The 27,757-nt window shown below is 45.3% G+C and overlaps 2 protein-coding genes across 4 annotated transcripts; one reads left to right on the forward strand and one right to left on the reverse strand.

The window, feature by feature from the left end:
• Positions 1–348: 348 nt before the first annotated feature.
• On the reverse strand, positions 349–2,213 carry LOC111852907 (uncharacterized). 2 transcript variants are annotated; one of them, XM_023829281.2, is made up of 3 exons: positions 1,841–2,213; positions 1,282–1,460; positions 349–1,030 (listed from the first exon to the last, which is right to left on the reverse strand). In XM_023829281.2, exons 1-3 carry the CDS (start codon positions 1,962–1,964, stop codon positions 443–445), a joined length of 891 nt encoding a protein of 296 aa, XP_023685049.2. In that variant the 5' UTR covers positions 1,965–2,213; the 3' UTR covers positions 349–442. The 2 variants fall into 2 exon arrangements, with proteins under 2 accessions (XP_023685049.2, XP_072558511.1); XM_072702410.1 differs by having other exon boundaries at positions 1,282–1,463.
• A 2,809-nt stretch (positions 2,214–5,022) lies between these two features.
• LOC111852892 (serine/threonine-protein kinase ULK2-like) lies at positions 5,023–27,538 on the forward strand. 2 transcript variants are annotated; one of them, XM_023829248.2, is made up of 26 exons: positions 5,023–5,868; positions 6,171–6,305; positions 6,943–7,035; positions 7,206–7,247; positions 9,105–9,137; positions 9,784–9,820; positions 10,806–10,979; positions 11,427–11,500; positions 12,604–12,705; positions 12,892–12,950; positions 13,624–13,706; positions 13,923–13,973; positions 14,398–14,474; positions 14,877–14,991; positions 15,547–15,733; positions 17,305–17,406; positions 17,987–18,117; positions 18,225–18,472; positions 18,612–18,736; positions 20,069–20,172; positions 21,083–21,216; positions 21,627–21,784; positions 22,352–22,470; positions 24,107–24,264; positions 24,822–24,957; positions 25,687–27,538. In XM_023829248.2, the coding sequence occupies exons 2-26, from the start codon at positions 6,216–6,218 to the stop codon at positions 25,725–25,727; spliced, it is 2,673 nt and encodes an 890-aa protein (XP_023685016.2). In that variant the 5' UTR covers positions 5,023–5,868; positions 6,171–6,215; the 3' UTR covers positions 25,728–27,538. The 2 variants fall into 2 exon arrangements, with proteins under 2 accessions (XP_023685016.2, XP_023685017.2); XM_023829249.2 differs by having other exon boundaries at positions 5,023–5,275.
• Positions 27,539–27,757: the final 219 nt, after the last annotated feature.

The raw sequence follows: 27,757 nt of genomic DNA on the forward strand, positions 1-27,757 counted from the left end.
AGTGTGTAGCCCAGCCATGTGCCTTGGCTTATAGAAAACCTTCTAAGCAGGAGTTGCACTTCACATTTTCTTATATACAATTCAATCAGTATCAATACCACTCTTTGCTTAACCAACAAGCATTTCTATAATTATCTCCATAATAATCTTGATTAATTATTCAAACGAGGGTTACAAATGACGGATTGAAATGGAAAAACACTGAATGACAAACTGAATGTGACTGGAGAATGGTATAAATGTCTGATGTATTTTTTAATTTAGAATTTAAATAAAGTTTCCATTCAGCATACGCACTTTAGGTACACTTCCTAAAGTGCCAATATTAAATAAACATTTTGCCATTTTTTTACATACCGCCTATTATAAATGCATACAGTAAATACAAAGAATAATGATAATATCTATGGAATTAAATTTAATGCCACTGTTCTCACGAATCTCAATTGAGAAAGTAATCCATCAAAGCAGCAGAAAACTCCAGGTCAGTCAAATGAAAGTCTTTGTAAACATGGGAACACAGTTCAAGCATATCATCATGGAACTGTGTTTGCTGGCTCCCCCTGAACGCATGATCGTGGTATTGCAGTGGTTGAGCAGCCGATGGTACAGTCTGGTCAGACGCACTGCAGCACGTGCTGAGGGTGTCTCCGTGTGGCTCTCCCCAGGTAACAAAGTCTCCGGAACTCTTGGGCGCACAAGGAGGCATTCTACCATCCTGGCAGGAGTCAAAATCCCAGTAAGGCCTTGAAGTACCTCCAGAGCTCCAGGGGGCGCTGTTTCTGGGTTGTACAGTTTCTTGCTGCGAAATGGGGCTCAAAGCAGCAGGCAAACTGTGTGTAGCGGCACAGCCCGATACCTGAGAAGATGACATAGTCTGGGCCTGGAGCTGGCTGTCTGCCCCAAAGCCACAAGCTACCCGGGGAGGGTCTAGCAGGCTGGGAGAGGGACACCTCAGAGGCAGAGGGGTCTGCAGAGCAGCCTGCTTCTTGCTCTTGAAGTAGCGAGCACGGCGGTTTTGGAACCACACCTGAAAAGGGAAAATGGCAGATTAGCAAAGAGACATCAAATCTCCATTCTCACGGTCATGCTATGACTGACTTACCAGCCTAACTGTTGTGCTTGACTTATACACATTCATATGAAACTGGATACTGAATATCAGATAAGGTTACAGGTTCCATTTTACATTTGCATATATCCATTAAAATGAGCTCTCGTCCGTGATTCCTAAGGTTCTTGCCTCAGATAAAATAATTTTTTTTAAAAATCTGCACATACCTGTATTTTGGACTCAGGAAGTCCAGTCATTGTAGCCAAGGACTCCTTTAGTTTGATATCAGGGTAGTGAGTGAGAGCAAAGACTCTTTCCAGATCCCCCAGCTGCCCCTTACTGAAGGTGGTCCTTTTCCGCCGCCTCTGGGTCCCTTTCTGGACCCCTCGCAGGAAGTCCTGGCATCCTGCTGATGGACAGAAAGTGAAATGAGCAACCAGGTGGCTCACACTACCACGGTACACATACAATTAGCTGCAAAGCAACAAATAAACATCGGATGCGTTTAATTTAGGCCTTTGGCAAAGCCAGTTTTACTGCCCCCTATTGGCAACAAGCTAGTCTTTCGACCAGTACCGGAAAAAAAGAAAAAGCTTATACATTCATCCTGGAAGTAGGCTACTGATACAAAAGTCATACATTTTAAATAATGAAATTTTGTTTTTAATTTAACAACTGGTGCGTATTCATTTATTTTATAAGTCCTTTCGTTAATTGAAATATATATACTGTCCACCTTTTCTGTAGAATCTGGAGTTTACTACATTTAAAAGCTTGGAGTCTTACCTTTGCCCGAATCGTTCGTCTGGTTGTTTATCTCGGAGTAACCTTGAGCAGGCCAGTACTGTGGGAAAAGTGCGTTGATCTCGCTGCAGTACTTCGCATAATCCAAACTGCAGGCCATTTCCATGAGTCACTCCAAGTGGTCGCTGGACGCAGATGCAGTCAGGATGTGACATACCCACTCGGGTCTTGACTTCTTTATACCCCGCAGAATCCCTGGTGACCCCTCCCTCCTCAATGCCCGCTTCATGGTAACTGGTAACTGTTAACTATCTGTCGCGCCACACCTACACGCAGCTTTGAAGTGCAGTCCCGTCAGACAATGTCGGGCCACTAACGAGGTGCCCGTTTGATCCAATTCAGTCTGAGATGGCCCGTTTTCTTGCCAGCCAGAGCGCCACGAGAGCATTGGGCCAGTCCCGGTAATTTCTAAGCGACACTCACACTCTGTCCGTGTCTGTGGTACATCCTTCCAGACCGGTAACCTCTTTAGGCTCATAAAGCGCATTACAAGGCTGCGATTGTATATTCCAAGCGTCGTATAATGGCTCTACATGGTCACTTTTATTGTTTTGCGGTGCTAGATCGTGGGGGGTTTGGCAGTTTTTTGACTGACATACATTTTCTGTCGCTTAAAAATAAGACGTCAGACAACGCCTCGTTTGTCGGTGTTTATTAAATGCCTAAGGGGTGCAAAGTTAATTCTAAAAATATATATAAAATAATCATTTTAAGGTTAAGTGTGATATTATTCTAACATTCGTTGCTATTTTCATAATTTTCTTAACTCGCCATAAATTTTACACTATTCAACCATTCGCGGAGTCTCTGTGGGTTTGTTATGCCAGGAACTCATAAAATATGGAAATACTGATTTTAAAATATGGTTTACAGATTTTGTCGACACCAACTCTTCGTCTTTATTAACTAAACACACTAATTTAGCAACAATGAAAAGAGGTATAATGTCGATAAAATTTTACTGATTTGTCGTAAAATACCAGGATCAATTTAGCTTATCGAACGCTGTCAGAAAAAAGAGTACAGCCCTTGTATAGTTTTGTCCCCAAGATACAAATAACATTAATGTACCCCCAATGGTACAAAAATGTAATTAAACTAAAAGGTACATTTACCAAGAGTACAAACCTAGTGACAATTAAGCAGTTGTATCGTTAAAGGTACAAATTTGTACTTTTTTCTGACAGTGAATAACATCTTAATTTAATATTATATAATCCACAGCAAGTCGAATTTTGATGTGCGATTGTTTCGTGTAGGTGTACCCGCGTTTTGCATCTGAATGTCTGACAAATAAAAATAAACCTTTAACCTTCATTCCGCTATAAACCCATGAATCAGATTATACCATTTAACCGTTTCTCCTACTTTGCAATTGTAACACTTAGGCCTAGATCGAGTACCAATGTTCAAATTTATGTCCAAGACTTGGGTAGACCACCATAGTATCTATGTGAAACATTTAAGTCGAATTACCTTAGAATGTATTCCTATATCGGAATCTATAAATAGGTTATAGGCCTGCGTAAAGTCCTTAATTTCGGGGTAATATTCATTGAATATTGTTTTATTCATCTAGGCCTGCGTTTTTAAATATTGACATTAACAGCCCATTAACGTTTGTTTTCCATAAAAATGTAAAAACGTTTACACGTGGTGCCTATAACTTATTTTGTTCATCTTGTTTTTTGTGGTTCCAAACTTTGTAACAAGGGATTACGAAGTGCTTCCATTGTTCTCCAGGGATCTGTCTGAAGTGCCACCATTCAGATGGATTAAAACTTAAAAGAAACACCTAGCCTGCAGAATGAGCAGGTAACTGGAGCTGTTAATAGCCCTAAATGGTGACTCACTGAAAGTTTTCGTCTTGAGGTGTTGCTGAAACACTACGAGTGTGCGCCAGGGATGCGTGTCTTTGTCAAAATGAATTCCGGAGACACCATTAAACTACAATCAAGTACTAAAGAGCACCGCCGGTAGATGGGGCTGTAGTAAAGGTTGCAATTACTCGAATCGGAACGTTTTCACTTTCCGGGACCCAGTACAATCCTGAGCATTGTAAATAATACTCTCCATTAATATAATCGAATATACAAAAATATATTTATTGATAGGCGTATTTTTCTAATCTAAAACAGTCACGACTGCGCCCACCACATACTGCTTCAATAGTGCTGATGTCAATTTGCTGTTCTGGAAACGTGTATCATATTTCAGTGAACAATTGACCTTTTTAACCGACACCCAGGAAACGCTCAGTCTCTTTTTCTTGCTTAACGGGAGATAAAAATTTAATATATTCACAATTCATCTGCCGGTTGTTTTAAAATATGTGATACCGTGGCTTCACGTTACAACTACACGTGCACTAATTAATGTAACTTAATTGTGAAACGATTGAAACATACCGTTCAAACATCCTTCCTTTCTACCAAAGCATCATTATTAGCAATTATAACAATATATTGACATTTACACAAAACATTCGCCATAAGAGCACTAGATTATAAGACAATATGGGTCAAAAGCTTGTAGACATTTTATGTTTCTATTTATTAAAGCACACTACATATATTCTAAACCGTCCTAAACGTATGTAATGTTTGTCGTGGGCCTATATTTTAATTTTTCAGGCTTAGTAATTTAGGCATACTCATATATCCTATTCATTGAAACAAATGTAATCGACAACTATTTATTAAAGATGAAATCATGGCAAAAGATTTACTAGGCTACTGCAATATCTTTGGGGAAAACTCAAGTGTGTGAATTTCGCTATGCGTGTATTTGGATCCCGGGAAATGAAGTCAACTCTGTTTACTCCTCGAAAAGGCCGTTACGAAACGGCCCTTTAAACACTTAAATTGACGCAACTATTATAAGGTTTAATTTTTTATTGTTTGAAAAAGTGCACAGATATGAAAGATGCTGATTCCTGGGGCGTATAGTTAGACATGAATCGATGGGGGGCGATGCAAAGTTACTGACCTATATAATATAAAAAGCTATTCATGATTTAAGAAAAAATAATGCACATTTATTGGGGGGAGGGGATAAAACATTTTAGTGTGGTTAAAACCCCCCTAAAATAGACCTAACGACGCTCCCGATTCCGGGCAAACTAGCTTGCAGCCCACAGCTCAACGAATAAATCAGACAAGAGCGGGACTATTCTTCACGGCGGAGGAGCAGAGCCGATCGCAGGGTCCACAGCCAGCAGCATCTCCCCTCGGCGAGGCTGCCTTGGCGTTTCCTTCCGCGGGATGCAGGCAGAGCCTCTGTCAGAGCCTGGCATCTCGCAGCACGTGGATATTCGTAGGTAGACGTCACGGAGGACGACGGTGCCTTGCTGCAGAAGAGAAGGCATTGATCTCTGTATCTTCCTGCTCTTTTTCCCAGGAATCTGATATACAGCATGTAAGAAATCATATCAATACGCTTGATGTTGCCGTTTTGACAAAAACGTAAATAATCGACTGGATACTGGGAAGTAAATACGTAACACGACTAAATATAAATCGGCGGAAATGTGTCCGCTTCGGTCCTGGATAAACACTGATGTCCAGTCCGGCCGATCCGGGGAACTGCGCTCATCGGAGGACCCTGAAATGAATGAAGACGCCCTTTCATAATGACAGCCAGCGTTTTATACGTGCACTTCTCCTCTCCTGCTGTCCTGATTTAAATATTTGAAGTTTTTCGTCCAGATTTTATTTTTCTGCTATGTCAAGAAATGGGAACGCACACAAAGCGTTGAAACAGAAGCGCTTAGCCGGAGGCGAGATGTGGCTAACCAAGTGAAGACAGAACTGCACACTTTGGGGGGTATTTCCATTGCGTATCATGTCACGGCTGAGAGATCGCGATGTTGATATTACCTAGCTTTATAAATTAATCATAAAGCCCTCTTCGCGGATTATGCTGTTTAATTATAGCTAGCTGGTTTTGTGATTATCTGGGACAGAAATGACACCCGGCCACCCACACTGACCCACTGACTGAGTCTGCAGGTGCGGTCTTTAATTCCACTCAAATGTGCATGACATATTTTCTTGCATTGCATAATGTTTAAACTTGAACCAGTACTCCCCCTCTTAAATGAACTGATGTAAATATGTAAAAATTGCATGTGGCAATCGAAAGATGGTTTGTTTACCGTTTAATTTTTAGGCAAATAGCTTCTAGGGCGATCTTGTTAATATATGGTGATGGAGCGAAATGTTACCCAATAAAGTCCAAGATATACAGGCAGCCCGCACATCTGAGCATCCCGCGAGGAATAACACGAGATACCGTGGTCTCTCCTCGGAAGGGAGCACGGCCACTATCAGCCGAGAGTGAGACGCGGGTGTCCGGCATGGAGACAGTAGGAGATTTTGAGTATAACAAAAAGGACCTTGTGGGACACGGAGCCTACGCGGTGGTGTTCAAGGGGAGACACAAGAAGGTAAAACTGTTATTCTATCATCCATCTCACTGAGAAATCAGTTATAAAGTCTGTTTGGCATGTACTCCACAAGGAATGGACATCTATATAATTGCAGGAACGAACAAACTCCTTCAGGATTACAACAATGAATTTCAGGTCTTTATGGGACTGTATTTTCCATGTTGTAGACCTCGTTATAGTTGCCCAGGCTGAAGGCGTGAAGTGGTTCAGTGATATGTTAGGGCTTGCAGCTGAGGGGCCCCCTCCCATCAAATCTCCTGTGGCCCCTTTTAATCCTGAGGGTGTGTCCCACAGGCCGTTGTCGGGAGGGGGGGGGGGGGGGGGGGTGGTGGTGGTGCATGTTCTACACAGGAGGAACATTCACACCTCAGAAGACTCATAATAACTGAGGCGGTCCTCATGATGTGTATGAAATTGAATGATTTACATTTAAAGACCTTTTTGTCCTGTTACCGATTCCCATGGCTGGGGATACAGAAGCAGCAGTTGCAGTGCAGAGACGAGCCCTAACACCCTTCCATATGTTGCCCTCCTTTCTGTACTGTCTTTTCACATTCTTCTATATATTTTCTCACCCCCCTGGGAATCTGTGTGTCGCTCTCTCTCCCCCTCTATCCTTCTGCACTCCTTACAGAAAAAGGGCTGGGAAGTGGCCATCAAAAGCATCAGTAAAAAGAATCTCTCCAAGTCTCATTTTCTCTTGGGCAAGGAGATCAAAATATTAAAGGTGAATGAAGATTTGTTGCAAAGTGAAATGCATTGCATTCCGCAGAGATGAGCATGTAGTTTCATTTGTATAATATAATACTTACTGAAGGTTCTACATGAAGAAGTTTGACTTGTAGGTTTCATTAAATAAATGTAAATTAATGATTACTCTGCTCTTTTTGTCCAAAGGAGCTTCAGCATGAAAACATAGTGGCGCTCTACGATGTCCAAGTAGGTTCCCCTTCTTTAGAGACTGTGTGTGGGAAGCAGGTCCGTCCTCCAGTTAAAGAGTTTTAATGTCTCGTTATGGGTTTGTCAAAGACAAACAAGAACAGTCTTCAGCTTGAAAGTGATCGTCCTGCACAGACAAGGTTGCATGGCTAAGGGCTTCCAATCTTTTGATGTCCACAAACCAGCTTGTGTTTTGGAAAATATTCTTGGACCAGTGAAATGGAGGGGAGAAACCAAAGTAAAATTTGCTAAGCTGGGGGAGGTGGGAGAAGCGTATTTTCGTGTATGGATAAGGTACACAGCATTTTGCTTTTCCTTACGGTGTAATCTTTTAATGTATGGAAGGGTGGCGATTTCACCTGCAGCATTGCTTGGGCTGGTGGAATAATGTTGCAGGCTGGAGCTTGGAGACCCCTGACATAGGCCATAATTCTGTGTGATTATCCACAAACCGCTTAATTTGAAGCTTTTGGCTTGCAGTGAATATCCTCTCTCTTCTGGACTACGTTTGCTCATGCATTGCAACACGCAAATTGTCCATCACAGTTTGGGGAAAAAACAGTATGAGAGAATAACAGGAAAAGAGAAGTTTAATTCTGTCACAGCTGGAATCTCTGTACCCAACTGGTATTTTACTGGTCAGATTTTAGAGATTTCCCATTTGCCTTAAACTAAACACATTACAGGTCTTCCATGCTTGGCACCATCACCAATCTCCCTCTCCCCTTGTTGTGTCTGAGGTAATTTCCACAAGCAGGGTCTCCAATAATTTCTGATAAGCCACTGTGAGGAGAAGTTGAAACTGTGGTTCTCCTGCTGTTTCAAGTTCCTTTACAAACACAGATAAGGAGGTCATTTGGCATCTTCCAGTGTGGTGTCCGATGTCTTAGTAAGGATGAGGCAGCAATAGGCGGGACATGCATGAGCAGTTTGAGAATGGTCACATGATCTCCACGCCCACCTCCCATTGGATGGAGCTCACTTGAGACTCTGTGACAGCAAAGGTGGGGGGTGCAAGGTGGGTGCAGAATGGACGGCTGTGTCATTAATTCCCAGCCGGAGGCTGATTGGGCAAGAATCACCTGGAGCAGAAGCCTAGGAAGAAAAATGTTTATTTAGAAAACAGCGTATGGGGGGCAGGGGGGAACATGGTGGTATAGTGGTTATCGCTGTTGCCTCGTGCCTCTGAGGTTCGAGTCCCTGCCTTGATTCTATATGTGTGGTTTTTGTATGTTCACTCCATGTGATTTTTATTTATTTATTAGCAAACATGCTAAGGTGAATTGAAGTTCCCAAATGGTTCTGTATGGTGTGTGTGCCCTGCGATGGGTTGGTGCCCCATTCTGGATTATTTCCTGTCTTGCGCCTGTTTCTTCTGGGATTGGCTGCAGGCACCTGCAAGTACGGCCAAGCGGGTATAGAAAGTGGATGGATGGTTTGAGTACAGAAAGGTTCAGCTCAGTATTTGAACCCGTAATCCCCGGGACGTCTGTCTTCAGGGCTCTGAAAGAGGCCCTTCCTGTGTCCTTTCTCCTCCCAGTTCACACAATCCCCCATCTCCCTTACACTCACTGCCTTTGACCAGCATCACCATGTCTACAGACACCCAAGACCTGCTGATTTGTTGGAATTATCTTCTGCTGAGCCATGATTTTTGCATGAACCTGACCTTGAGTGTGAGGGTGAGAAGCACACCAGTCACTGCTAGCAGTTACCTTGCTTCATAACTGCAGATTCACTTCTAGTGAAAATGTAACTGCATTTTCATTCTTTATAATTGTTTACTAGAGAGCACATTAACAAAGTGAAAACTGTCAGACTGTGATCTTTATTCTGTTTTCTCCTCTCCTCCTTTAGGAAACGGCCGCCTCAGTCTTCTTGGTCATGGAGGTAGGGTTCATGGCTCCATCCTCGCTGCATGAACCATCACCCATCTCTTTAATCCTAGCAGATTTTCTTGCACTGTTGTTTGTGTTCTGGCTCTGCTGTAGCAGAAGTAACTTGAGGCGTTCTGCCTGCAGTGCATGTGCAGGAAGCCAGGGGGCAGCACTCTCTGTGAGCCGACATAAAGGCCTGAGTGTCGACCTGAGAATAGGCTGCATTTTGTCCAAGAGTTTGGGGGATGCGAGCAGAGCTCGATTTGCAGCCAACCCCACCCTCTGTCTCCCCCCTGGCTGCCTCAAAGCCTCACTGCCTCCACTCTGGGCTGTCAGGTGGCCAGTCCGACAAGTAGAGCGGCACCTGAGCATGACTGGTTGCCGTGGGGCATGCTGAGAAAGTCACACCACTCAGCAGCAGGCAAAGTAAATCAAATACCGCATTTCCGCTTGGAGTGGCAGGGCTGACATGACACAAGATAAGTTAATTGAGTATCTGGTTCTGTAAGTAACCTAGTGAGTGGGGTGGGGGGGGGGGGCTTTGGTATTAAGTCACATTGCCTGGTGACAGATGAATGTCTCGTGTTTAAGCACCAGCTCCCGCCGTTCCTCTGTCATCCCGTCATTATGGACTCACTGCCTCCTTTGTGTCCCTGCAGTTCTGCAACGGAGGCGATCTGGCTGACTACCTACACGGTGAGCGGGACGGGGGTGTTTGCATTTATGTTCGGCTCCGTTGTCTGTCACTCTTGCCAGTGTGAGGCACCGCTGTGTTTATTTTTGGCAATTGGTCTTTTTGTTATTGGTTAGGGTTAAGATTGTCCTGGAAATGTATGCAAACACAGGTTAGATTTGGCTCTTTCTGCCTCATGGAATTTTTAAATATTCAGTGCGGCTAATGTGTGTTTGTGTGTTTGTTGTCTGTCTTCTCGGTAACTGTGTAAGTGTTCAGCCTGCTTTGAAACAGAGATGAGTCTCAGTGGGGACTTCCTGCTAAAATAAAGGAGGAATTGTCTTTGAAAAAGTGATGCATCGCCATGTTGCTTGGGAGGCATCCCATCATGAAAGATTTAGTGTGTGACCATGGAGACCAGCTGTGATCCCAGATGGGATGTTCCTCCCCATGGCATTGCACACAAGACCTCTGATTGTAAGCGAAAGGCATCGCTTGAGTCGGACTTCTTGACACCTCCTGGGGGGTCCACAAGGTGGTGCTAAATCTTCTGAATGGTGCCCTGTGACTCGTGTTGCATGACAGTGGGTATTTCTCAACATGAGTACTTGAACATACTTGTGTTCTCGTTGGACCTACTTAACGTCATCTTCCATCGCAGAAGACCAGTTCCAATACTAAGAACACAAGCGCAGAGGTCGGTAAAAATCCCTGGATGTTGGTCTTGCTCCGCCCCAAATATCAAGGATGCATCAGTCGCATCCTCGCTGAACGAGACCAATCCCATGATTTATTGCGCCCAAGTTCGTGCTTGGGAGGCATGTTAGCAAGACCTGTCTTGCCAAGACCACAAGTACGATTTTTGCATTCTTGGTAATGAGAAACACCCAGCGTGTATTATGGAAGCCTTTTGTCAAGCATAGGGGTGTTATGAATAGATAAATCTGCAAGACGAGGAAAGATAATAAACCTGAATACCATATGCGGCCTTCTATCCCCCCCCCCCAGCTCACGGCCCCCTGAGGGAAGACATTCTGCGAGCTCTTCTCAAGCAGATTGCAGCTGCCATGCAAGTGCTCCACAGCAGGGGAGTCGTTCACCGGGACCTCAAGCCTCAGAACATCTTGCTGTCACACACAGGCAGCAAGAAGTCCGGTCCCTCTGGGATCCGTGTCAAGATAGGTGAGCTTATCCCACCCAGTCTAAAGCTGAGGCCTGCCCATTGGTGCATGCACCCGCCAATCATTCTCTCTGGCCCATTAGTTATCCAGATTGCTCTGTGCACCTTTCAGTTCTGGAATTCAGGTCTCATGAAGCCAGCTGGGGGGGTTTTGATGAAGAAATCACCAGAGGCGGACATTTCCAGGATTTTGTTTCAACCAACCAGTTGAGTACTCTGACTGTGACTCATTATACTCAACCAGTTGGTTGAAATAAAATCCTGGTTTGGATTTTTACTTTCTAGACCAGAAATGTCCGCCTCTGGAAATCACACATAATAGAGTCAGAAAAGACAGAGCCAACATTTTTTAAACAAACTTTCAGTCTCTTGGAAAGTGAAATTACACCACGTAGACTGGTGTCCCCATTAAGTGACACCAGTAAGCAGACGTTCCCTGTGTCCCTCAGGTGACTTTGGCTTTGCTCGGCACCTCCAGAACAACATGACGGCGGCCACGCTCTGTGGGTCTCCCATGTACATGGTGAGTGTTTAACCTCAGGTCATCATCAGCAATGAGCGGGCTGGTGGACGGAATGCTGAGCTCCACGGGAGTCACTGCCGTGTGCCGTCATCTGGGTTCAGGACGGGAGTCAATGCCACGTGCCGTCATCTGGGTTCTGGATGAGAGTCAATGCCGCATGACGTCATCTGGGTTCTGGATGAGAGTCAATGCCACGTGCCATAATGTGGGTTCTGGATGGGAGTCAATGCCGTGTGCCGTGATCTGGGTTCAGGATGGGAGTAAATGCCACATGCCGTGTTGTGGGTTCTGGATGGGAGTCAATGCCGCGTGCCGTGATCTGGGTTCTGGACGGGAGTCACTGCCGCATGCCATCATTTGGGTTCTATACAGGAATCAAGGCCGTGTGCAGTGATCTGGGTTCAGGACGGGAGTCAATGCCACGTGCCGTGTTGTGGGTTCTGGATGGGAGTCAATGCCGCGTGCCGTGATCTGGGTTCTAGATGGGAGTCAGTGCCGCGTGCCGTGATCTGGGTTCTTTACAGGAGTCAGTGCCGTGTGCCTTAATCTGGGTTCTGGGTCTGAGTCAATGCCGCGTGCCGTTATCTGGGTTCTGGATGAGAGTCAATGCCACGTGCTGTAATGTGGGTTCTGGATGGGAGTCAGTGCCGCGTGCCGTGATCTGGGTTCTGGACGGGAGTCACTGCCGCATGCCGTGATCTGGGTTCTGGACGGGAGTCAATGCTGCGTGCTGTGATGTGGGTTCTGGACAGGAGTCAAGATACTGATTTATCAAGACACCTTGTATCTCGTGCCCTTTGAGGCCGGTTTCTCTCAAGGTTTCTTCCTACTAGGGAGTTTTTCCTTGCTGCTGTCACCTCAGGCTTGCTCTCTGGGGGGCAATGGGCAGGGACAATGTGAAGTGCTTTTAGACATTGTAATGTTGTGAAAATATGCTATATAAATAATTTTGAATTTGAATGAGACTGGTCCTGAATAACCACACCCACAAGGAGAGCATGCCCAGTATTTCAGAATCAAAGTCATTTTTTGGAATGCTATCCACACAAACCAACTCTAGTTCAGTATTTATGCTCCTACCCCCCCTGTCTGCTCACCTTCAGGCTCCAGAGGTGATCATGTCCCAGAACTACGGTGCCAAGGCAGACCTGTGGAGTATCGGGGCAGTGGTTTACCAGTGTCTGGTGGGCAGGCCGCCGTTCCAGGTGAGCATAAAGCTGCCTTAACAGTCAGGGGTGGAGAGTTCAGGTCCAGAAAGTAAAAATCCAGCTCAACTGCTTAAAATCTTGGTATGGATTTGTACTTTCTGGAGTATGAGTTCTAAGTCATGAAACCCTGGCTTTTCATGGAACCGTTTCTCCTCACTCATCCTGCTCTTGGGCTCTTCATAGGCGAGTTGTCCCCAGGAACTGAGGCTCTTTTATGAGAAGAACCGGATCCTTGTTCCCGAGTGAGTAGGATGGTCTGCTCTACCATTTTTTTATCCATTTTTGAAATACCAAAAAAAAAACTCTCCAAAATTCTTCCACTAGAGTTCATGCTCATGCTAAATGCTTTGCTCATGCCACTTCTCTTCTGTATAACCAGCACTGGCTCCCTGTCACTTTCCGCATTCAATACAACATAATTTCTCAGCCCTTCGTGGCCTCGCGCCGCAGTACTTAACTGAGCTGCTCCATTCTTACACTCCTGTCTGTACTCTTCTGATGGTCTTCTGAAGGTCTTCTGATGCTGGCTCGCTCATAGTGCCCAACTTTCATCTCTCATCCGTAGGTAGTAGATCATTCGGTATCATGGCACCCAAACTTTGGAACTCTCCTGCAGTCTCTCCCCACCTGCAAAGCGGACATTAAAACACACTTTTTCCTTTCTCTGATTTTCAGGCTCACATTACATAATGTCTGTATTGTTTGCTTTAAATTTACTCAATTTCATTTTTATGTTTTGTTTACATTTTGATTTTTTTTTTTATGTATGTTCCTGGTTTGTTGTAAAATGTAAAATTTTGTAAAGCAACTTTGAGCTCTGGAAAGGCGCTATGGAAATTAAACATTATTTTATATATACAATCTGGCGGCGTAGGGTAGTGAGTAAACATTGGTTTGTTCTTGCTCGTGTCTCAGGATCCCAAGCGGGACCTCTCCACATCTGGCACACCTGCTTCTCGGCTTGCTGCAACGGGACCAGAAAGATCGCATGGATTTCGGTCAGTCAGCCAGCCTCACGGTCACACGGTCAGCCGCAGGCTTAGGGAGGGAACCGCATGCCCACACAATCAATCAGCCAGACACTGGCCCCTTGGCCAGACCTATCATCAGATCTGCGATCGTGCGGTTGAATGGGACGAGGGCCAGTCGGAACTGAAGCCAAGGCACATTTAGACCTTTCGCCTCTGTGAGAATCTGTCCTTGTTTTTATACAGGTGCCTTTTTTAACCACCCCTTCCTTACGGCCACCGAAATGGTCCAGAAATGTAAGTGCAGTGATGCATTTGATCCTTACGACATTATAAATAAGAAGGTTACATTTACATTGATACATATCACCATTAAGTGTCTGTAATGTACGAGGTTACTTTCAGATTGACTGATGTATCAGTAATGCATTAGGTCATCCTGTCTCTGAGCAACACTGGACAGGTGTGTCCCTCGTTCTGGAAACAGTGGGTGGTTTATTTGCGGAGAAGCTGCTTTGGCACTTTTCCCGGTGCTGATGCACTCAGTACGCTAATTCATTATTGATACTGGGCTGGAAGAAATCAACAAAGTGCACGAAATGCAAAAATGAATAAATGATATGTACTATATTTCTGTATATATTGTTGCATGCTTGTAGGTGCATTCATGTGATTATATCTTTGTGCGTGTGCGAAGGTTTAAATCTGCATTTTCCCACAGCCTGCCTGGTGTTCATGGCCAGGCCCCCGGATCCCTTCCCGGGACGGCACCCTTCCTGTCACTCCGCCTCTGCCGTGGTAAGCACTGCTTCACTGCCTGGTCGCATCTGCCACTGATCTGTGGTGGGAAGGGAGGAATGAGTAGGGAGGCTGGTGAACAAGCTCCTCAGTGGTGAGGAATGCCGTCCAGGGGGGTATGATAATTCGGAAGGTTGTCTGAGTCACGGCAGCTTCACAAAGTGGCCGTTGCGCTAACTGGTTGCCTAGGAGACACATTGGCAAAAATGTTCCTCTATGTACAGTTTTGGTTCTCTTTGCTTTAGTGCATATTAGTAATTTCTGGAGTGAATTGAACTTGGGCTTGAAAGAGTTTAAGGGTCAGGCCCCTCTGCCCCCTGCTAACAGGCTTCTACTGAGAGTTGATGTTGTACTGCTTATGCCTGGCTTGGTACCCCAGCATTCACTCCTGTGTTGGTCCAGTCTCTCGCAGACCCGGTGGTGACCTTTATTAAACCGGCCCATGACATGTGTGGGTCCAGGAAGACAGGAGCAACCGCCTCAGATACAAGGGTCCTCTGTGTGGTGACTCCGTGCAGTAAGATGAATTGCAACACTCACAAACAACACTCACAAACAACACTCACAAACACCACTCACAAACAACACTCACAAACAACTCATATAACTTTCAAGGCTCATGACGGACTTGTCTTTGTGAGCTTCAAACACACGCACACACTCAGGTTTCTAATTATATCTTTGTGGGGACTCTTCATTCATTTCTATGGGGAAAACTCTAATCACTATATGATGACTTTAACCCCTACACAGCCCTAACCTTAATCATAAGTATCCAAACAAAATACAAGACTTTTGGCATCTTTAATTTTTTAATTGCATTCACATATCTTTGTGGGGACATGTAAAATGGTCCCCACAATGTAAAAATACCAGGTTTTTATCACATTGTGATAAAACACACACACACACACACACAATCCATGTATTCGTATTTTTATGAGGACTCTCCATTCATTTCTATGGGCATAACCCTAATCTACACACATACACACACACACACACACACACACACATTTTTACCATTTTTATTTTCAATGTCCCCTCCAACCTATCTCTGCTCTCATCTCAGCCAGTCGTCCAATAGGAGCAGTCATACGCAGGCCATCTGTTGAGTCTCAGCCAATGAAGGCAGTTGGTCGAAGGCCCTCCAGTGAGTACCAGCCCCTGAGAGTGGCTGGCCAAGTGCCCTGCAGTGAGGCTCGACCAATGGGAAAGGCGGGCCGACATCCATCTAACGAATGCCTCCTGTTCCCGGGGTGAGTGGGGTTTCCTTGGCGATGCTCACTCTCCCACAGTGAGAGACCCCCCCCCCCCATAATGTGATTGCTCCCTCAGGTCGCTGAAAAGTGGTCAGGGGGCGAAATCAGGTCTGATTGCAGCTGCCCATCCCCTCAAAAGCCCCGTCCTGTCAGCTTGGGCACCACCCCAACCTGTTTAGTCTGAGTTCTGGTCGGCAGGGTGGTGGAATCTGTCCCGCTGCTTTCCTTTCTGGCTGCATTTTTTGCCAGTTTTTCCAGAGAACATGGCGTCCCTGTGAATGTGTGTGTGTGTCTGTGTGTGTGTGTGTGGCGGGGGAGGGGGTCACAAAACAAGCCATGAATGAAATGGGGGCAGGGGCATACAGCAAACAGCCTATCACATGCAGCGCGCAAAAATCAAAACACTGTTTTGTAACCCCCTCCCCCCCACACACACACACACACAAAACTGAGCAGCTCTTTCACTCTTCTGCGCTCCTGCCCCCCATCCTTGTGTCTTCTCTCCACTCTGCTGTCCTTCAGGTTCCAGGTTTTTATTGTCGAGACACCATATGGACAGAAGTATCAGTTACCAGGCCATTACATTAGAACTTCTCTAACATCCCATTGTAAATTCTTGAGCATCGATATGGAGTTGGACCAATAGCTATATATATATAACCAAGACATTTGGAACAATTCTATGCTTCCAAATTTGTGGGGACAGTTTGGGAAAGGCCCTCTTGTGCTCTAGCATGACTGTGCCCCAGTGCACAAAGCAAGGTCCATAAAGACATGGTTTGGGGAGTTTGGTGCAGAAGAACCTAACTGGCCGGCACAGAGCCCTGACCTCAAGCCCATCAAACATCTTTGGGATGAATTAGAGCGGAGATTGTGAGCCAGGCCTTCACGTCCAACATCAGTGCCTGACCTCACAAATGCACACAAAAACTTGTGGCAGCTGTTATAGCTGCAAAGGGGGGGGGGGGGCAAACTCCATATTTTCATGCCTATGGATTAGAATGAGATGTCATAAAAGGTCCTGTTGGTGTCATGGCCAATGGTCAAATACTTTTGTCCATATAGTGTGTGTTCCGAGGAGCACAGTGAAATTCTTGTGCCACAGTTGCAGGGGAGGGGACATGTCGGGGGGGGGGGGGGTGGACAATAGGATACAATAGATGGCTTTATTGTGATTGCACTGCAGTACAACCACATTAAAGTTCCTGATCGTTGCAAATAAATGGGGAAGTAAAAGGACTAAAAAATAAGTACTAAATATAAGATCTGAAAGTGTGATGCGTGCATTTCCAGATATGCCTTGAGCTTGGGAATATCCCAAGCTCGTATATCAATATATACGAGGCCTGTTACATGATAAACTCCACCCCCAAGGTATGTCGTCCTGTAATTGGTTCATCCTGTGTAAAGGCTCCGCCCTCTGTGAAGCTTGCTGTGTGTGCAGAGAGCAGGTTCTCTCAGCTGCTGGGTAGTGATAGAGGGGTGTGGTCAGTTTGGCTAAAGGAGGAGGGAAAACAGATGTTTTTAATGTTTTGTTTCTGGGACCTCCCCCCTCCCCCCACTCCCAGGATGCCTCAGCCCTCCCCCAGACGTGGTGCTTCAGAGTGCACCCATGGCAGATTAACACCCGGACCCATGACCCCCCAGCCTGTGCTGGTCATCACCCCCAGGTAAACATTGTCTGATATTCTACAGTGTTTCGCAGAACAGAGCAGGTCTGGATAATGTGCAGTACCAGTCAAAGGTTTGGAGACACCTACTGACCGTCATTAGTTTTTCAACAAACGAGCAACCCTAAGCACACCTCAAGGTGGTATATTCTGTATTACCTTGTGAACAAGGATAGACATGGAGTGCCGCGACAGATGACCTGGCCCCCACAATCCCCCAGCCTAAACCCCATAGAGCTGGGCCACCTTGTGCCCAGAACTTGTGGAGACTCCTTCAGGATTGTTGGAGAAGCATTGCAGGTGGCTACATCTGGAAGTCGGCTGAAAGAATGCCAAGAGTCTGCAATGCTGTCATGAAGCAAAAGGGGGCTAATTTGAGGAGTCTAATGTCTAAGAGCATTTTGAGATGTTGAACACTTCTTATTGGTCTTGCATGTTGCGATATTTGACGTGTATAACTTCATTGGCCTTTTGCTATAAGGTGAATAACATGCATTAAAAGCAGGTGTGCCCTGGCTGTTGACTGGTACTGCATGTGCATGTGAGCGTGTGTATGACTGTCTGCCTGGGTCTCCCGCAGGTCTAGCCCACTGTGTCGTTCCAGTACCAGTCCTGTGGCTTTCCCCAGAGTGTGCTCTACAGACAGATCCCGGCCTGTGTGTCGGCGCCGGTCCACAGGGTCCACCCGGCCTTTCTCCCCCATACCTCTGGGTAAGACATGGCACTGTGTGTGTGTGGGTGTGTATTAGATGTGCCCTTTGCTTTGTGTCTGATTTGACAGTTAGGACACGCACACCCGTACTTCTCATGCCTTCCAGCACCTCCATCTCCGATACACTGGGCTCCCACTCAGACCGACGTACAGCCACCTCAGCGAAAGCTCCTCAAGCAGCACTCCGACCCCCTGCACTCTGCTCGCTCGACCCAGTCCAGCTGCCCATCCCCTCAAAAGCCCCGTCCTGTCAGCTTGGGCACCACCCCAACCTGGCAGCTGGCCACCACCCCTCGCTCTTCTGATTGGTTCTTGAGGACCCCACTCCCCACCATCATTGGCTCTCCCACAAAGGTAGGCCCTCCCCTCTTCCTAACTCAAAAATTGCAACGGAATGTTATTCCTCCGAGGCAAAATTCACCATGTCGCTTCCTCTTATCGTGGGTGCTGGGACAGATTAATGAGGCAGGTGTTTTACCCTGATGTCATGCAGACCGTGGCACCTTTCAAGGTTCCCCAGACCCCCCCAAGTCAGAGTTTCTGCCCCCAATATGTAAACATGCACGGCGCCCGCTCTCGTCAGCCAGACCCCAGGGCCACAAGGAGTCACTTTGGCAGGTAGAACCTGCACTTACTCTACTTACTAGGGCTGCACAATAGGGCACATGCACAATAATCACCAGAGCTTTGGATGATGGGTCTTGTCCAGACGCCGGCTTTTTGGTACTATATGGACGCTTACTAACTCCCACAATTTGGTAAGAACATTAGTAGTACGCCTAAAATATTAATGAAATGTGATATGTATTGTGACACCCAAAAGTTAATATCCTGTATAAATTAAGTGTATCCTACTGTTAATTAAATCCAGTTAGCGGAGCGCCACATACTACCGTTTTGGTAAATCATGGAAGTGATAAGTAGTGAAGTGGCGGTGAAGAAAGGGACAAATCAACAGCCACAGCATTGAGGATAAACAAGGTAAAAAGACGCCGGGGTGTGGCAGCACTTTTTGCAGTTTAAAGTCCGACACGTTTATTAAACATAATCTGCTTACTAAGGACGCTTTTCCACCGCATCAGGTACCAAACTTTTGGTACTTCGAGAAAGTACCAAAAATATGACACTTCAAGCTATTGATTTTCCACTGGCGTATAAACTGGTACCGACACCAACTTCTGTTGCTTTTGCATAAGCGCTGCATTCGTTCCCTGAGACAATCATAATCATTTTCACCTTTGCTGTTTAAATCACTCCTAGATGCGTTTTTGAGAAATTTATTAACTCTGTTTGGCTTTATAAATACCCCATTACTTTTCACAACAAAATCACATCACTATATTTACAACAAAATCACTTTGCTATATGTGTGTTGTCCTAGTATATTAAACAAAATGCTTTTAAAATTTCTTGTCATGCCATGCCGATCTTTTTGTTGTATCTGTTCTTCTGATCAGATCACAATTTGTTTTATTTTTTTACTTTGTTTATCTTTGTTTTCTGAGTTCTCAACTGTTTTCAGGATTGCTGTTGTATTGTGTTTCAGAGGCAGGCTATTTGCATAAGCAATCAACAAAGAAAGCAATTCTTCTCCCACCCAAAGTACTGAAGTATCAAATAAGTACCCCAGCTGGTTTGGCACTTTCGGTACTGGAACTTTAGGTACTGGTGCTTGACTGGAAGTCAGTGGAAAAGAGAAAGTACCAAAAGTACCGTACCATAAGTCCAGTACTTCATGCAATGGAAAAGCATAAGTAACTGTCCATAAGGTACCAAAAAGCTGGCATCTGGAGAAATGTTTGCGTCCATCATCTGAAGCCTTGGTGATTATTATGCATGCACCATGTAATCATGATGTGATATCATGCAGCCCTACTTTGAACGGTTATTTTTGTGCTGTTAAGTCTTTGCATTAGTATGTTAGTCACCCTTTTGATATTACAACTGAAGGTCCGTCAGTGCTGGTCGCATCTCGGATCGATCACCTGGGCCCGGTCTGAGAAGGCGTTTTCTCCACTGCAGCACTGACAGCCTGGAGAGGCTTGAGGATGCAGGTAGGCTTCTAGTGCAACTTCCTGTCACTCCAGTATACATAGAGCAGTGTTTCCCAATCCGGTCCTCGAGGACCTACAGTCGGTCCATGTTTTTGCTCCTTCCAAGCTCCCTGCCCGACAGTTCACATTTTTGCTCTGAAGCTGTGAGGGAGCAAAAATGTGGAATGTCTGTGGGTCTCCAAGGGCCGAACTGGGAAACACTGATATAGAGTATCCTGGCCCTACGAATCCTGTATCTAGAGCAGGGGTGCCCACACTTTTTCAGCTTGTGAGCTACTTATAAATATAAAGTCAAAATCATCTACCTACTATAAAAATACAAAACTTATATTTATGTATAAAAATATTGAGTATTCTTTATTATTATTATTATTATTATTATTATTACTATTATTATTATAAATTTCCCTTTGGGATAAATAAAGTATTTTTTAATTGAACTGGGATTTCAGTTCCTTCACCTTTCTCTTTCTCAACTCGCTTTTCGGAGGGAAGTTAATGTCGTAGTTTTTATGAACAGTCTGAAAATGCCGCTCCACATTTCCCTTCTTCGGAATAGCAATGGTAGACTGACAGATGAGGCAAACGCACTTTGAATATGACATGGTGAAAAAAAACAGTCCTCCTCCCATTCCGTTTGGAAGTGGTAGGTTTTTGGTTTCTTACTTGGTCCAGCTCCCCCATTCATTTTTATACCCTTTTTTAAGTTTAGTAGAGATAAACTGGAGGCTAACTAGGCGACTCAGTAGCTTTCTAGAGTTTTGCAGCAGCTGGCGCGGTTGAATACGTCATCCATCCTCTATTTTTTTATACCATACGATCTTCCCAGACTACCTTGGTGATGGACCAGTATTGGGCACCCCTGATCTATAGCATATCTAAGCTGTGTTTCCCTGCTTCCACTCCCCAGTGACTGTTAGAGGGGTGGTCGGCGTAGTGCCGCCAGATCTCCCTCAGGGTGCGGCCTACACCAGCCCCCCTCCTAGCCTGGAGAACCTCGTTACGTTTGAGGCCCCTGAGCTGCCTGAAGAGACACTTATGGAGGTAAGCCCCGAATCGTTGCCCGGCCTATCAGCACAAACATCACCATGGAAATGTGACTTCACTCGTCGAAAATTCTACACCCTCATTCCTCCCTTGAGAGGACGGGTGTGACCTCTAGGACCCTACAACTTTATGACAGTGCTGATTTGAGCCAACTGAACTAGCTTAGGTAGCAGGTAGAATTGAGTGGGCATCTCTAGGACAGGGATTCTCAACCCAGTCACCAGGGACCACCAGACAGTCCACATTTTTGCTCTCTCCCAATTGCCAGGGAATTGGGAGAGAGCAAAAACATGGACCGGCTGGTGGTCCCTGAGGAGTGGATTGAGAAACCCTGCTCTAGGACACTATCATCATCATCAAGGTGCTTGACTGTTCAGCTTGGATTGCGGCGTTCTTTTTTTCCACAGCAGGAGCATGCGGACACCCTGGCACACCTGCGGATCATGCTGTCATTCGCGGATGTTGTGCTGGAGATGGTGACGCGGCGAGGGGGCGGAGCCGAACTCTATGGTCCCCAGGACAGTGTTGTGGTCGACCAGGTCGGCCAGCTTAGCAAACAGTGGGGGTGAGTTGGGGGAGGGCCAGCCCTCTGGGACTTGGGAGTCTTCATCATTCCTACGTAAACTACAAGTAGTTCATCTGTAAAATAGGGGTGTAACGGTACACAAAATTTATGGTTCGGTGCAAACCTCGGTTTTGAGTTCGTGGTTTGGAGCAATTTTGGTACAGCAGGGAAAACACAGTTTGTTTTTAAATTGTTTATTATTAAAAGTGCAATTATAATTCATTTGGCAGTGTTTATATGTCTGAATAACAAAACCTAAGAGACGTTTATTTGCATATTGTAAAAATAAATGTAAAATAAATAGCAATTATAATGAACTAAATGAATGGCACCCAGTGAATATGCGTACCATTACAGCCCAACTGTAAATCCAGGCAGTTGTGTCATGTTTCATATAGTAAGACATAGACATAGAACATAGACATATAACCCAGGGGAAATGCCCATTAAATTCTCTAAGATAATATACAATGGAAATGCTTTGGAATTGTCTTGTTTTTTTGCATGCATCCATTCTTAGTTAGTGGCACTGTAAGAGGTGCCTATGCGTTGTGTTGCCCGCTGCAGGCAGGTGGAGCAGCTCGTCCTCTACATGAAGCTGGCACAGGTTCTGGCGTCTGCTCTGCACTGCGCCAAAGCTCAGGTCACGTCGGCCAAGCTGCAGCCCTCAACTGCCGTCAAACAAGGTGGGTCCTGCAGGAGTCCAGATTTAAGCAGTCAATCTGTTAACCCTGGGCTGCAGAGCTGGTAGTTCCGGGTCTGAAGATGGTCTCAGGCCCACCTGATCTCCTCTTCATTATGACTTAATGGAGGAACTGGCTGAATGATTCTCAGGGTCCTGAGCAGGTCCTGCTGTACTGCTCTTATGACGCTTCTTCACTGCCACCAAGTGCCCAGCCGTACCCGAGCCGTACCAGAGCCATACCCAGGTCAAACCCGGGTCATACCCGAGCCGTACTCAAGCTGTAAGCACTCTGACATAGTTCAGCTTACTGGCTGGTTGCATCACCACCATCTGATTGGTGGAAATGCATGGAGATACCAGTGTTCTGTGCATGGATTATCTTAAGTAAAAAGTGTATATTCTATATTATTCATTATTAGTAGTATCACACATCGCAATATACTGGTGAATTCCCGATAAATTGGAACTTGAGAATTTCCAACCTCCTACTTAAAAAAGTACTATTAAACAGTTGAACTGAAAGGATTTCTGATGCTGTTCCTGTATGTCAGTGGAAAAGCACCATTTGTGGTAGATCAAGATTTTACTGACAAGCTGAATGAATGCTTCCCAGTACTTTTTAATCCAATATGTTCATCAAAGACTCGCTATACTGAATGACAGCCAGCAATGTCCTGCAGCTCTCTTGGACCAAGGTTGCGAAGTCCTGATGAAGATTTGAAGAGAAAAGTCTGAGACATAAATAGTAATGCTTATGTAAGAATATTTCATTGGGTAGCGCATCTTATCCTCAGAAGCTTTAAAATGCAGTATGAAGAGCCTGCACAGGTGGGATTTACTGAAGTGATTCAACTTAAACAGCGAGACCAGAAGGGAGACCTCACGCCCCCTTAAACCCCAGTCCTTGGGGCCATGCCACAGATGGCCGATGAGGGCATCACGGTCTACTGATGCTGAGAAATCTGGGTTACAGAGCTCAGTCTTCTCAGGAATTCCATAAAACACACAGTCTGAGAATCCGGATCAGGTTTATTGGCCAAGTATGTTCACACACACACATACACACACACACACACACACAGGGAATTTGTCTCTGGTTGTCTATGGCTGTCATACGAACAGTAGACGGTCACACATAGTCCAGTTGATATATACATTGTGCACGTGTGGATGATAGATGTACAAAAAGTGCAAGTCTGGATTTCAGTGCAAGCAATGTTGGAATAAATACAATGCATACAACACCATAAGCAGAGAGCTATTTCAGGTTTTGCGTGGTGATGGGCGTGATAACGCTGCAATTGGGCTGAGGGAACTGGGTCAGCTCTCCATAAGACTGATGGCTTGTGTTCTGGTACTGAAATTGTTTTGCACAAAGTGATGTGTAGAGCTCGCCAGAGGGGAGAAGTTCAAAGAGTTTGTGGCCCATGTGTGAGAGGTCTGTGATGGTTTTCCCTTCTTGTAAAGACGGTTTCTTAATAGCAGCAGACGTCTGCCCTCCAAATGTCCTTGTTTTCACTCCTCTAAAGTAGATTGATGCTCTAAATATGACGCCCCTGTGGTACAGGCTGACCTACTTCTGTGTAGCATTGTGTTCCTCAGAGGCTCTGTCACGTCGCTCTACCCCACTGTCACAGTGGTGAGGGATCTGAACGATCGCTACAAGACCAGCGTCGCGTCCTGCCGCCTCCTCACCGAGCAGCTCCATGGCTTCTTCTCTGACAAGCAGCGCTTTGTGGATGAGGTCGCCAGCGTAGCTGCGGAGAAACTCATCTACAACCATGCGGTGGACATGGTGAGGCTCCGTGTGCGTTGGGCCGGAGCCGCCTTTGGCACCCACGTCCCTGCACTGTCCTTCTTCATGCAGACGTATGAGTCTGAGTCTAGTACTGCGCAGCTACCTAATGTGAATAAGAGAAGAATAAGCACAGGAAATGTAACACTGGAAAAAAAGAGTTGGCACTTAACAAGAGGACTGCTTACATCATGCAAGTACAAAAACCTTAAAGGTATTCCCTAATCAGGTACTTATCCATATGATTCTGAGACATGGGTTGGATCAGCAGTTTCATGGTGTAGTGATTGCCAAAGGAAGCTTCATGGGCCATTTTTTGACCCCACTAGATGGCGGTCTTGGTTTGCTTTTGGGCATGAGTTGAGCCCTTTTTCTGAATAGACAGCACCATCTAGTGGTGTCAGAAAATATAGCAAATGGTTCATAAAGCTTCATTTGTCCATCGCGACCACATAGCCAAGCTTGCAACGTAACTATCACAGAAGCACCACATCTGTTAACCCCGTCTTTGTGCCATAATATTTTACTGTGGTACTCCACTTTTGCTAACGGCTCAGGTCAAGTCTGCTGCACTGGATGAGATGTTCCAGCAGGGGGCCGACATCAGCCAGCGCTACACGGCGGCGTCTGTGCTCCTGCAGGGCTTGTCCAAAATTCTGCAGGACCCCATCGATATTGAGAACGTCAACAAGTGTGAGTGTGTCTGGCCTCTCTATTGGCCCTTTCTATAATAAAAAGACTATCCCATAATGCATTGAGGGATGGTCAGTGTCCCACATATATAAAACATTCAGAACAGTTTGTTAGTCAAGTGTTGGGTAAATTCTTTTTTATTAAGTTAGTACAGATGCTCCTTGACTTACGATGGGGTTATGATCCAATGAACCCAACATAAACAAAGATTATCTTAAGTCAAATATGAGTATTTTATGACAAATGGTGTACGAGTGTGTTCTGCGATAGGTTGGCAACCCATCCTAGGTTATTCCCTGCCTTAAGTCCGTAGCTTCCAGGATGGGCTCCAGACCCCCCATGACCCTGAATTGGAAAAAGCGGGTTCAGAAAATGGATGGATGGACGGATGGATGAATTAGTAATAACTGTTGTCACTGTAAAAGTAAATGACTAATTACTGGAACTAACTAAGTACCAGCAACTGAAAAGTAAATACAAGTTTTTATGGGTGAATGCTGCCATCGCCCTGCTTTAGTAGAAAGTATCGTACAGCATATCGCTAACTGGGAACAGATCAATGTGAATATGCATCACTGTTGTACCACCGTAAAGCCAAAAGTCGAACCATAGTAAAGCGAGGAGCATCTCTATATGAGAAGCTGTATCTGTCCAAACTGAACCTGTACACACCTGCAGAGCATTGAGGTATACATTGGCACACCAATGTTCGTACTTCTCCTTGTCCAGGCAAAGCCAGCGTGGACCGGCGGATAGCAGCACTGACCTAGCAAATGCCGCGTCTTGTTTCGGTGGACAGAACCCCCCTCCCCTTACCGGAACCACGTGGTCACTCGCTGCTTGGATAGAAGCCAAAACCAAGCCGAAACACCTAAGAGAACTTCTGAAGAACGGAGGAACACAGGGGACACTAAATTGAAGGGCAGATCCCGGGTGCCGAACGGCTCGCTGACATGAGAAATGCGACCAGTTCGGCATGGAGGATCGTGACGAGAAAGGAAATCATACAGTATGTGGTATCAAACACAGAAGAACCAGATGATAAAGGGCAAGGGTTAGCCAACTTCAGAGTGTCGCCACTGGACCTTGAAGTGTTGATACTTTATTGATTTAAAATGTAATAAGGTTTGCAGAGAGTGTTGGAACTTGTCTCACTGTGCTGAATGAACAGATGGGTTTATTTGTGTTTGGCAGGAATACTAAGAAATGCTAGAACACACACACAAATACAAACATCACAGAAATATCAACAGCAGTATCAGCAGCAGAGGAGACTACAGCTGTTTACTTACATGGTGGGAGTGCTACAGTATGATTGGAGTTCTGACACATTGACTCCACCCCTAAGGTCCTCACCTGGCTCCACCCCCTCGGTGGTGACGTCATGGTGAGGGACATACCCACTGTTGCCGTAGACCATGACCCCATCTCAGGAAAAACAGATCAACACAGAAACACAATGACCAACACGTCAGCAGTCTTCCGACACGGGAAAACGGGACATCTGAAAGTAAAAAAAAAACAGCATCGGAACAATATTTTTTATTAAATTATATACATTTGTTAGAAGATGTTGATATATTTATAACTTAATATAGCTGACCGTTTTTCCAGTGTAAATATCTTGTTTTGCATATCATGTTTATGAATGTGTGAGGAAGCAGGTGAAAGCCAGATGCTCTTTAGTGTGGCACTTCTCTGACCAGTCCTCAGGGAACCCAGACGGTCCCCATTTTTCTTCTCCCCCAATTCCCTGGGAGTTGGGAGGGAGTAAAAACATGGACTGTATGGGGGTCCCCGAGAATTGGTCTGAGAAACACTGCTTTAGAGAGGTACTGTGCTGAGATTCAGTTGGAACTCGGCATTACTGATGCTATCACAATCCCCCTACTATCCTGCACACCCACTGTCCCATCCCAGTGACCCTAAGATTCTTTTACTCTTGTAAATATTTGTTAAGATCAGTATGGGATGTGTTTTGCTGTTGAAAACTGTACAACCAAGATGGCTGTTACTGGGTCGTTCTGTGGGCATCTCCACCAGGAGATAACACTCCGTTATAGACGCAGGAAATACTTTGCCGCAGAGCTAATCCACTGGGGGGGGGGGTTGGCAGTGAGTGTTTCCTGTTCTAACAGCAGGCTATGGCCAAGATATGAGATAGCATGAAGGGTGCTGTGGAAGGCCTCTGTGTGACGAGCCAGCAAAAAGCAGCTTCTGAAGTGGAAGAGGGTTAGGTATCTCCCTGGTATAATAGGAGTACTTTAACCTGGTGTATCTGTTATGCCTATGGGTGAGAATTCAGGAAAAATTGTCTAACAAAAGAAAAATCATGTAAATGTGTACTGTACTATTCAAGAAATGACAGAATGTATTAATCCCCTTTCTTAATCTTTCTTGTTCAACAGAATATTTATACCTGGGAATATACATCACCAATGGATGTAGGTATTTCACTTTTCTGTGGTCTGCGACCTATTTTTCAAATGAAAACGGTACTGTGTGGTTCAGTTTCTAAGTAGAGGAATCACTGGGGATGCATTAATTACCAGGTGGATAATTAAAGGAACCTTGAATTTCATGTTAATTGTGGTCCTTTAAGAAAATGTTAGTAGTCTGATATAAGCTTGTTATGTGCTCATGCTTACAGTGAATTCTTATTCATACCCAAAAAGTACAAAAAATATGCCGTTTTGCAAAATTATACCCCCAAATTCTGGGAGGCCTCCTTCGCCTCTCTTGTCCTGCTTTTGGCATGAGAATGTTAGGAAGCTGAGGAAGGTCAGGCAGAGGTGTGAAC

This window comes from Paramormyrops kingsleyae, chromosome 18 (genome assembly GCF_048594095.1).
Source record: "Paramormyrops kingsleyae isolate MSU_618 chromosome 18, PKINGS_0.4, whole genome shotgun sequence".
NCBI classification, from domain to species: Eukaryota; Metazoa; Chordata; class Actinopteri; order Osteoglossiformes; family Mormyridae; genus Paramormyrops; species Paramormyrops kingsleyae.

Bases quoted from the DNA above. Each gene is read 5' to 3' on its own strand.
- LOC111852907 (XM_072702410.1), bottom strand. From the start codon at position 1,964: ATGGAAATGGCCTGCAGTTTGGATTATGCGAAGTACTGCAGCGAGATC. The intron at 1,464-1,840 runs GTAAGACTCCAA...TCTGTCCATCAG, and splicing joins GACGAACGATTCGGGCAAAG to CAGGATGCCAGGACTTCCTG. The intron at 1,031-1,281 runs GTATGTGCAGAT...TTCCCTTTTCAG, and splicing joins TTCCTGAGTCCAAAATACAG to GTGTGGTTCCAAAACCGCCG.
- LOC111852892 (XM_023829248.2), top strand. From the start codon at position 6,216: ATGGAGACAGTAGGAGATTTTGAGTATAACAAAAAGGACCTTGTGGGA. The intron at 10,980-11,426 runs GTGAGCTTATCC...TGTGTCCCTCAG, and splicing joins TGGGATCCGTGTCAAGATAG to GTGACTTTGGCTTTGCTCGG. The intron at 22,471-24,106 runs GTGGGTCCTGCA...CCACTGTCACAG, and splicing joins CTCAACTGCCGTCAAACAAG to TGGTGAGGGATCTGAACGAT.